The sequence below is a fragment of the Mytilus trossulus genome, chromosome 2 (assembly GCF_036588685.1).
Source record: "Mytilus trossulus isolate FHL-02 chromosome 2, PNRI_Mtr1.1.1.hap1, whole genome shotgun sequence".
NCBI lineage: Eukaryota > Metazoa > Mollusca > Bivalvia > Mytilida > Mytilidae > Mytilus > Mytilus trossulus.
Genome location: NC_086374.1, coordinates 8,839,795 through 8,850,978, shown reverse-complemented (window position 1 = coordinate 8,850,978; position 11,184 = coordinate 8,839,795). Strand labels below are relative to the sequence as shown.

Sequence of the window (11,184 nt, the reverse complement as noted above, 5' to 3'; positions counted from 1 at the left end):
CTTTTGACTTCAATTTCACGGTCCACTGAACATAGAAAATGAAAGTGGGAGTTTCAGGTTAAAGTTTTTGGTCAAGGTAGTTTTTGATGAAATTAAAGTCCAATCAACTTGAAACTTAGAACATATGTTCCCTATTATATGATCTTTCTAATTTTAATGCCAAATTAGATTAATACCCAATTTCACGGTCCATGGAACATGCAAAAGGAAAGTGCGAGTGGGGCATCCGTGTACTTTGGACACATTCTTGTTTTTGTTATTTTGTCATAGTTTTCTTCTTTTATCAGGCTAAGTCGCCTGCAGTGAAAATGATTATATTTAGGTTATCTTTCATAACTTCGAGATTTTTTTCTGAATCAAGGTTAAGATTGTAAACATGTTTTGAGCGCCCAACCCTCCCCTAACTTGGTACAGTTGTGTAATAGCACAGCATAAGAAAAGACAGTCAGAATCAGCTGTAAATAGTTATCAAAGACACCAGGCTTATAATTTATTACGCCAGACGCGCGTTTTGTCTACATAAGACTTGTCAGTGACGCTCAGATCCAAGTTGTTAGAAAGCCAAACAAGAACAAAGTTGAAGAGCATTGATGACCCAAAATTCCAAAATGCCTGGAATAAGAAAATCCTTTGTATTTCGAATAATTCATACTTTTGCTAACAGTAAATTTGTATCGGTATATATGTCGGATGTTGTTTCAACTAAAAACAACATATTATCAATATTAAAACTGGACAATTAACTATTTTGAAATGTCATAGGCATCTCACAGTTATTATGATTGTTATAAGTGCTATTATATTTCAAAACATATTATATACCGTTTTTAATCGGAGTTAATTCATATGTTTAATAGTATATATACACCCCCTTATAAGAGGATCCTCAATAAAGATAGACATTTGAATGTTCAAAGATGACGTATTTTGTTAAAATGTTGGTTTTGATGTTAGCATGTAAGTTAATTTTAATTTAATATTTTTTATTGTTGTTTGTCATTTATATTTCTTTATATTAATTAAAAGGCTTGTTATATACGTTTATTATTCATTTATGTTCCAGAAATTTTACTTGAAGGGACACTTGCTATTAAATTCATGTCCACCGATTTTAATCAAATTCTCATATTTTATTTATATTAATGTAAAACATTATCCAAACTATTAAAAGTTAAAAAAAATAATAATAAACAGGACACGAGCATGAAAATACGTAGCTTCGTTTTGTGTGTATATTATTCCAGAAGCAATCTTATTAATTATCGAGTTGACCTATATAGTATTGCGATGACCATATAAGCGATGTTAACATAAATATAGATATAAATAGATTAAGCAAACTCGTGATTTTGAGTTATTCTAGGTCTATTTAATTTCATATTAAAGATGAAAAATAAATGCTTATTATCGTTTTTACCTGTATAAGAATATTTTTTTAAAGGTCGAATCAGTCAATCAAATGATTTAAAACTTTTAGGAATTTTGGTCCTCAATGCTCTTCAACTTCGTATTTCATTTGGCCTTTTCACTTTTTTGGATTCGAGCGTCACTGATGAGTCTTTTGTAGACGAAACGCGCGTCTGGCGTATATACAAAATTTAGTCCTGGTATCTATGATGAGTTTATTTACAACCACTGGGTCGATGCCACTGCTGGTGGAGATTTATTTCCCCGAGGGTATCACAAGCAGTAGTCAGCACTGTTTGCGCTGACATGAATTGTCATTGATATGGTTATATATATAAACTTACTGTTTACAAATTTTTGATTTTTTTGAATAACTAAGGCTTTTCTACCTCAGGCATAGATTACCTTAGCTGTATTTGGCAAAACTTTTAGGAATTTGGTCCTTAATGCTCTTCAACTTCGTATTTCATTTGACCTTTTCACTTTTTTGGATTCGAGCTTCACTGATGAGTCTTTTGTAGACGAAACGCGCGTCTGGCGTATATACAAAATTTAGTCAAGGTATCTATGATAAGTTTATTTATCTATGTTTCACTTTCAATGTTGACATTATTTTCCTTTAAATAACTTTACACATACAATTCACGTGTTATCCATCTCAAGTTAAGAGGTTGAATTGAAGTTCACACGAAAACGGATTCAATGAGGTCGAATTATTCACTTGCAAGTAAATAATTCATTATCAATGTTTAAGCTTTTTTTTTTAAATTGAACCATACTGTCTGCTAAAAGCTAATTATTATTTCACTATTTGCATTTCATTATTGGTTGAGGGGAAAAAATATACTAGATTTGTTTATACATCTCGTAGCTAGTGCCCCTTCAGCTACCAATAGTAATCAAAGGTACCTGGGTTATAATTTAATACGCAAGACGTTCGTTTCGTCTACATAAGACTCATTAGGGACGCTTAGATCAAAATAATTATAAAGCCAACCAATTACAAAGTTGAAGAGAATTGAGGACCCAAAATTCCAAAAAATGAGCCAAATACGGCTAGGGTAATCTATTCCCGGGATTAAAAAAAATCCTGAGTTTTGCGAAAAAATAAAAGTTTTGTAACCTAATTTATAAAAATGACAAAATAATTGATATTCATGTCAATACCGAAATGTTGACTACTGGGCTGGTGATACCCTTGGGGACGAAACGTCTACCAGCAGTGTCATGGACCCAGTGGTGTTAATAGTTATGAACGGTACCAGGATTATAATGTTATACTTTAGACGCGTGTTTCGTCTACATGACACTCATCAGTGACACTCAGATCAAAATCCTTAGTTTTTTCCTGGTCAACAAATACACAAAAGTTGTCCATTAGGATGTTTAACTCATCAAAGATAGTGAATATCTATTTCACAAAGATCGGAGGTAAAGTTTATCACCACATCATCCATTAAATAAGTCCTTAGTAGTACTATGAAGTGCAAATGCACATGAAAAACACATGATCTTCATTCATATTTGTATTCAGTTGTCTAGAACTATAAATAAAATACCTGATAAATTGCTGCTACAGTCAATGCATTTACCTTATTACCTTTTATGTCACTTTTTTCAAGGGCCTGGCTGGCCGTGAGATCTAAGTAGTTGACCTACTGTATCACTTGCCTGTCAAAACTGACTTTGTGAGTTCAAATCACTCACGATGTAGGTGCGCTCGACTATAATCTCAATTGAATTAGATAGTAACACAGGTCGTAGGTTTTTCTTCGGGCATGCCGGCTTCCTCCACTAATAAAAACTGACCGCCTAGAAATAGTACAATTAGACAACTCACCACCAGAGACAAAATGACATATAAGTTATCAACTATAGGTTACCATACGACTTTCCAGAAAGAGAAAAACCCATACCGCATAGTCAGCTATAAAAGGCCCCAAAATTAAAAAAAATATAAAACTAACTACCAGATTTGTGTATAAATTTATAAACAAGTATGATATACAGCAAATTATCAGGAAGAACGTCTGAAATCGATACTACAACAGTTCTACGGTCACCATCACGAATTAGTTGACCAATACGTTATGTTTGTGTCGCATCTCACTAACGACATGTTTTGCGGTCAAATCTAAGATCTTCATGTTTTGCGGTCTAATCTAAGATCTTCATGTTTTGCGGTCTAATCTAAGATCTTCATGTTTTGCGGTCTAATCTTAGATCTTTCATACTATCGATTATGTCCTATACTCGATTACTCACATTTATATTGTGCTTTAATCCATATCAAGTATCAAACGTTAGGTGATTGTCATCATAGATGGTGTTCATGGATACTTTTCTTACTCAAATCGTTATGTGAACAACTTTGGCTATTATTTAATAAAAATAAGATAAAATTACCCTAGTTAAGATAATTAAGAAGATTTCAGCTTCCAAATTGTGAACTTTAATTTTTATGTAGCAACATTCCAGCAGCACCTGCATACGGAGTATGTATCTCACAGGTGAACGACTTTCCATGGATTGTTAATCCTATCATGATTTTGTTGATAGAGGGTTGATCCTCTCAAGGAAGCTATTGAAACCAATAGTTCCAATTGGTGAAGTTTAAGTCAACCCTTCTTAAATTGTACGGACACCAACATGAGTTGATTGATTGTTATGGAATATCTGTTTCATAGATGATAGTGGATAAGTTCCAAATATCGCAACTACAATCCCGTGCCCTTTTTCCAAAATTGTATTTACCGATTTAGACTTTGGTTTGTAAATAAACGAGAAAGACGACGGGTGCCACATGTGGAGCAGGATCTGTTTCCCTCCGGAGCACCTGAGCTCCTAGTAATTGGTGGGGTTCGCGATGCTCATTCTAGTTTCTATGCTGTGTTTTTGTACTATTTTTTGTCTGTTTTCTCTGTTGTCTGATGGTCTTTTTTCTTTTTGAGCCATGGTGCTGTCAGTTTATTTTCGACTGATTAGTTTGAATGTCCCTTTGAATGACTCTCTTCTATAAGACGAGGCGCACGTCACAGAATATTTTTGGAAAGCTTAGTAAAGATATATTTTTTTGTATCCAAACTTTTTTTTACTGTTATTTACAGTTTCAATTGATTATAACGTAAGAAAAAAGTTTTTGATTAGGCGCGTTAAGCATGTTGCTGAATTTGTTTGGTAAGTTTGATAAAGTTTATTAAATTAAGGTGTTAGTTTTATTAGTTATACAGTGATTAAATAACATCTACCCCTGAATGTCATTCTCATTGTAGGTTTGGCTCAGGCAGTACCGCCACCCATTCCTTCACAAAGGTGTGAATCTAGAATTGGAGAATTAGTAGACGAATTCGCTTCACAAGAGACAATACCACATTTTGAAAGTTATGTACAGACAGATAGATTGACGGGAGGGTATAATTTGGATCCAAGAATGGTAGATGATTATTGTAGGTGAGAATTCACTAAAATTAAGTATTCTCAAATAGTTTTAGAATATAGCCTCGTCTCAGGGATTATCGTGCTATTAATAATGCATTGTGACGTCGCAATTTCCATTAAAAAATATATGTAAAGTACAAATTCGTATAACGTTGTGATCTAACCATATGGTCGCTGAAATGCGATAATCTGTTCCAAAGTTCAATTGTACTTTCGCTCATTTACGATGGCCTATATGACGCGTGATTCGATTCCTAATTTAAAATATACAGGTGTTCAATATTATGAAAGTTAAACAAAATTTTTTGTTTCACTCTGACTTATATGCATTTCAAACAACTTTCACGTTTTCAGTCATGACAAAGATTGAAAAGGAAAAATAACCTTCGTATGGAGCCTCTATAATTTCTGAACGATTGTACTAACAACAGCTTTTTTGTCTAAGCTATTTACCATCAACTCTACAATGTTAAAAATAGGACTGGAAATTCAATGAAACGTATAGAAAACATAGATTATTTAGTCTATCGCATTGCAGCATTACTACCATTCCACTTTGGTCTAGAAAACAACAAGATAGCGTCACAATGCCACCATCGCACTTCAGTTTGACAATCGCAGTTATGATTACCATTGCGGTTCAGAATCCTACATAAAAAGCATAAATATATACGACAGACGTTCTAAATCGCATAACTTTACATTACACAATACTGAATTCACTAATTGCATATACTGTGTCGTATATTAAGCCCAGCAATGTTAGCAGGAGTAACTATGTATTCTTTCATCAACAGGATTCGAGCCCATTTTGCTGTTATATCGTTTAGCAACTTAATCACTCGGTCAGGGTATAAGCAATTAGTTGTTTAGTAGGCCGCGAGTTGTTGGATTGATTTTAATTGATTGTTTTCAACTTCATTGTCACTAGAGAAATGTTTTCATTGTCTTTGATTTTTAAATCGTTTGATCGGTTATTTTACGAATGTTTCCTGTTCTCAATTTTGACATTTTGACTGAAATGTTAATTCACTTAGCTGTTGATGCATGCGTAGTAGGAAAGGATTACCCTATCGCAGCAACGATGCTCGTTCATTTCTGGATTTCATGTAGATTTTCGTTTTTGATTTGTTTCTGTAATAAACCGCATTACATTACTCGCAGGTGAATGTAAATGATAAAACTCTGTAATGAAATAACGGTAAAAAACGGAAATAAATTATAACGTCCGTTAAGCTTTCGAAAAACGAATCACTCCAATTCACCATTCAGTTACTGTCATGAGTGTCTTGTGAGAAAAAAAACAAAGAAGGATTATTTTGCGATTAATAATATGACTAAAGCATAACTATTTCTGCTTAAAATTGTTTCTTTTTGACGTGTTCCGCCAAGGATATGCTTTTTAATCAAGAGCGTCTAAGATCACCTATTTTTTTGGTGTATTGTTTAATATGTAGGTTTTGTGGACTGTTGTTTGAATTTTCGACAAGTAATGGCTTTGTAATTTTGTCTTCGACTAATGACATTAAAACATACATTTGGTCGTCTATTTCTAAACGTTTAAATATGCATTTAAAAAACATGAGTTTTTGTAAAGTTGATTAATACAAGGGAAATTTGTCTTTTGTGAGGCAATTTTAAAAAGAAAAACTGTATTTATAGATGAAAAAAATCATTTAATTGTTAACAAGGTGCCAATTTATATATCTTGCAACAATATCTATAACTCTCATTTCAGCTAAATTTAGCATAAGTCATATCTAGTTGATTAAGGCATATTACACTTCCATAACACGAAATTAACTTTTAAGAAGTCAAATTTAAGTAATGTATTGTCGGGCCTGTGAATTTTGTCGCAGAAAGCTCGACATAGGAATAGTGATCCGGCGGCGGCGGATGCGTTAGCTAGCTTCTTCAAAGCTTAATATTTATTAAGATAGAAGACATAGATGCTTCATATTTGTCTTTTTTTTCTAACACTATATGCAAAAGGTCAACCATATTTGATGTATGGAAATATTGTATGATGTGCATGCCAGTCTGGCAGGTTTTTATTTGACCTTCACCTCATTTTCACGGTTCATTGCTCAGTGTTAAGTTTTTGTGATTTGGTCTGTTTTTCCTTAAACTATAAGAAATAGGTGAACTATATTTGTTGTATGGAAGAATTGTTAGCTATACATTTCTGCCTAGCATGGTTCATCTGACCTTGATCTTTATTTCATGGTTCATTGGTCATTGTTTAGTTTTCTTGGTTAAGTCTGTTTCTTAGAAACTTTAATCAATATGTCAACTATACTTAGTGTATTGAATGTTTGTAAGGTGTACATGTATATTTTGTTTGGTTTATATGACCTTGACCTCTTTTTCTTGGATCATGTTAAGTTAATGTGATAGTTGCAGTAAAGCTTTATATTGATGACTATCAACATGATATGAATGATTACTAAAGAGGCGATACATTTCAGCGTGTGCACTGTTAATTACTGGTGTTAAGTAGACTTTTACTACAATTTCAAGTTTTCTGTTTAGCTTGTTTCGCAAGATTGTTCCATTTTACGAAAACAACATTGCAGCTTTGAGAATTTTGTGTAACTCTGAGCAACTAAGACGTTATTTGGAGGTAATGGCGCGTATAAAGAACGTTGCCACGTCATTTTGTGAAGACGAGAAAATAAAAGGTAACATTACGACTTTATAAAAAAATGTTATTATTTTCAATGGATTGAGAGAGAAAAAAACAAAGTTTTACGCTTAATAGATTCTCTTTTTATGATTACTGTAACAAAAGGAATTGGAACTGAATTATTGTGAACGATGTTAGAAGAAATGAACCTAGATGTTCACGTTTCAAGTAACTGTCGATTGATAACATAATTGTTGCTTTTCTCAATCGATGGTTAAAGATTATATATAGATTCCACAACTGCCACAAGTGTGTTACGATATTTCTCCACTTGAGACTGTGAAATTTTTATATTTAAAGCGCGAGGCTTCTCGAGCTTTTGAAATATTTAAAATTTAACTGTTTAGAGTGGAGATGCGGCGGAGGCGTCCACAAATATTTACTCTGCGGTTAAAGTTTTTCAAATTTTAATAAATTTCTGAAACTAACCTGGACTTAGTTTTTCTGCCAGTAAAACATAACATTCACTATCTGGTTAAAGTTTCGAAAATTTTATAATTTTCGTAAACTATACTGGTTTTGTACCCAACTCGAACAGAAGCTTGTTTATCACCAGCCCAGTAGTCAGCACTTCGGTGTTGACATGAATATCAATTGTGTGGTCATTTTTATAAATTTCCTGTTTACAAACTTGGAATTTTTCGAAAAACTAAGGATTTTCTTATCCCAGGCATAGATTACTTTAGCCGTATTTGGCACAACCTTTTGGAATTTTGGATCCTCAATACTCTTCAACTTTGTATTTGTTAGGTTTGTAACTATTTTGATATGAGCGTCACTGATGAGTCTTATGTAGACGAAACGCGCGTCTTGCGTACTAAATTATAATCCTGGTACCTTTGATAACTATTATGATCAAAAGCTAGTATCTAGAAGGAAGTTTTGTTAAAAGTTTGTGCTGTTTTTCCGTATTTTACTTAGACATGGACTTAGTTTTTCTTCCAGTTAACATAACATACAATCTGCAGTTAAAGATTTTAAAAGATTTATTAGATTCATAAACTATCCTATTTTTGTTTACTAAACTTGGACAAACTACAACAAGCTAAAAGGATAGTATACAGAGGAGTATTTTTATTTTTTTTCCTCATTTCTGTTGGGCCTACGATTAACAGCAAAATTAGGCGAGGCACTGGGTTCCGACCCTTACAAATTTTTTGACGTTTAACACCCGTCTCTATCCGTTTATTTAACGTTGCTTTCCATACTTTTTTTAACGTTTAACACATGTCTCTATCCGGTTATATAAACTTTGCTTCCCATACTTTTGTATTACAGATGTAAAAGCCCTTCTGACATGTTCTAGTAACAACTATATAGCACAACATGGATTTATTGGTTGTATTGAAGGTGCCATACGTGGTTTATCTTATAGTAGACCTGATTCCCTCAATTGTGCGTAAGTATATTTGTTATTTCTTATTCAAGTGAATGAATAGATTTTAATCAATTGAACACACAAGAATTGTGTAGGAAACACAACACATGGTAATTTGTATTAGTAGTTAATTCATTTGAATATAACTGATTATCAAAATTTCTATTACTTGACAATAATAGTTTTTATTCTGAAAATACACAGATGAATATCTATCAAGCTGACTTTAATTGACAATTTTACCTATCTGGACAATTTATAGCTGTAGAATATGTGTATGTCCAGTTCTTTAATTAATTGCTATTATAACATGTCAACATATGGCCTAAATGTGCACATGTACTTATATGTATGTACATGTAATGTACATGTAGTTATAATCTTGAATTTAAACCATCAGTCTGAAACGTAATTGTATAATTTACTTGATAGATATTTCCCTGTGTTATTTCATTCAATGAATTTTATTAAACATATTGAGAATATAAATATAAATATATATAAATATATATATGTTAAGCCCATCATATTGTCACAATTGCTGCTTGAAAAAATCCAAATAACTATTTCCACGACTACGGAGAGTAATGACATTATCTGTCTAACATTAATAATCTACTTATTTCAAGCTTCGTGTGTACACATTTCTTGAAAGAGAAAATACAATGTTAACTGATGTACCCCTGTTTTTGACATTTTTACATACTATGTCTGTTTGTGAACACATTGTTGTCATTATAATGGACATTTATGCAACACTGATACAAATGAGAGGTTTTGCTAGCTATCAATTCTGGTTTAATCCACCAATTATTGATAAGAAAATGCCAGTACCAAGTCAGGAATAAGACAATGATTATTTATCTTTCGATAACAATAAGATTGATAAGGGAAAAGAATTTATTGTATTTAGGTTTCACTTAAATTGGTACTAAGATTTATATAGAAGCATTCTTTTATTCATAAAAAAAACCCATTGTTTAATACGCCAAAATATCAAAGAAAATGTAACTTTCAATTTGAACGATGATGTTTTTTGTAATGTAAAATACGTGACGCTAATTCAACGAATCAAAACAATTTGTACATACTACAGAGGAGTATCGTCATTATATGTATTTTATAATTTAAATGAAATTATCAAATTGTGTAAAATTTAAATAATCAGTCTAGTTTTACAATAAACAGTAAACGCATTTTAATGTTGTCTATATGCCTAATATCGTAAACTAACGTCTGTGTACACTGTGTATATCTTTCCTTGATGTGGGGCTTTGCAGATGTAACAGCGTATGTTTATAGCACTTCAAATTCTAAGTGAAAAGTAATGCAACAAATAAGGCATGCCAAAGCATATTGCTTATGGCAGTTTTGAAAAAAGTTTAAAGGGTTTTAAAGAGTTCTCCGACTGTTCCCGTTATATTTTTGAGAAGGAATTTATGAAAAAGCAAAAACTGCAATGAAAAAAAAGTGTACACATTAAGGAGAAATTTGGAATTGTCTGATATCTAAACTGGAATAATGAATTTGTTTTATTTTTTGCAGAGAAGACGATCCTAAATCTTGGTTCACATCTGTAGTCAACAGTATTATGTCATGTAGTTGTCAGTTTGATTCGTGTGCACCAGAAAGTACAAAGTCAATAAAAGAAATGGTCACAGGTCATCTAGATGACGCATGTGTACTTGTTAAGTTTGTGGTACTGGGAGAGTAGCTATCACAACCTCGGATTTTAATTAGATTGTTTTTAGTCAACAATAAGAAATAACAAAAATTCTGAATAAATAAAGTCGTAAGAGAATTTAAATCAATCCGTATCTTTTTTGTTTCGTTATCAAACTACGTTTCTTTTAATGTTTTAGTTCGAAACACCTGCGTTCTTTTTCTCTCTCTATTCTTTCTCTCTCTTTTTTTAACCGGTTTCTTGATCGAATTGAAACAGTACAAATAATATATTTTTGGAGGAAAAGATCCCGAAAAAACAAAGTGTTTGCATGCCAGAACTTTGGGAATAATTTTTTGCTTTTTAATCGACATTCACTATAAGTCGAAACCGAAACCAAGACTTTTTCATGGAGTGATTAAAATGCTCATCTTTTAATATACCAAAACAAATGCATGACACGTCAACATTTTTATTTCGTTTTTTATTTTTATTTTGAATACAAATTTTGCCCCTGTTTTGGTGGTGTTCAGGTCATAAGTTTTCTATAAGGTGTTTTTTCTATTATTGTTTGTCTTTTGTTCGTTGTTTCATGTTTTGCCATGACATTGT

General features: G+C 32.3%; 1 protein-coding gene across 1 annotated transcript; it reads left to right on the top strand.

The window, feature by feature from the left end:
• Positions 1–848: 848 nt before the first annotated feature.
• Positions 849–10,720, top strand: LOC134704883 (uncharacterized). Its single transcript, XM_063563666.1, has 5 exons — positions 849–957; positions 4,680–4,857; positions 7,378–7,526; positions 8,810–8,930; positions 10,455–10,720. Exons 1-5 carry the CDS (start codon positions 918–920, stop codon positions 10,621–10,623), a joined length of 657 nt encoding a protein of 218 aa, XP_063419736.1. The 5' UTR covers positions 849–917; the 3' UTR covers positions 10,624–10,720.
• The last annotated feature ends 464 nt before the right edge of the window (positions 10,721–11,184 follow it).

Coding starts and splice junctions, on each gene's coding strand:
- LOC134704883 (XM_063563666.1), top strand. CDS start 918: ATGACGTATTTTGTTAAAATGTTGGTTTTGATGTTAGCAT. Junction 958..4,679: donor GTTGGTTTTGATGTTAGCAT/GTAAGTTAATTT, acceptor TTCTCATTGTAG/GTTTGGCTCAGGCAGTACCG. Junction 7,527..8,809: donor TGAAGACGAGAAAATAAAAG/GTAACATTACGA, acceptor TTTGTATTACAG/ATGTAAAAGCCCTTCTGACA.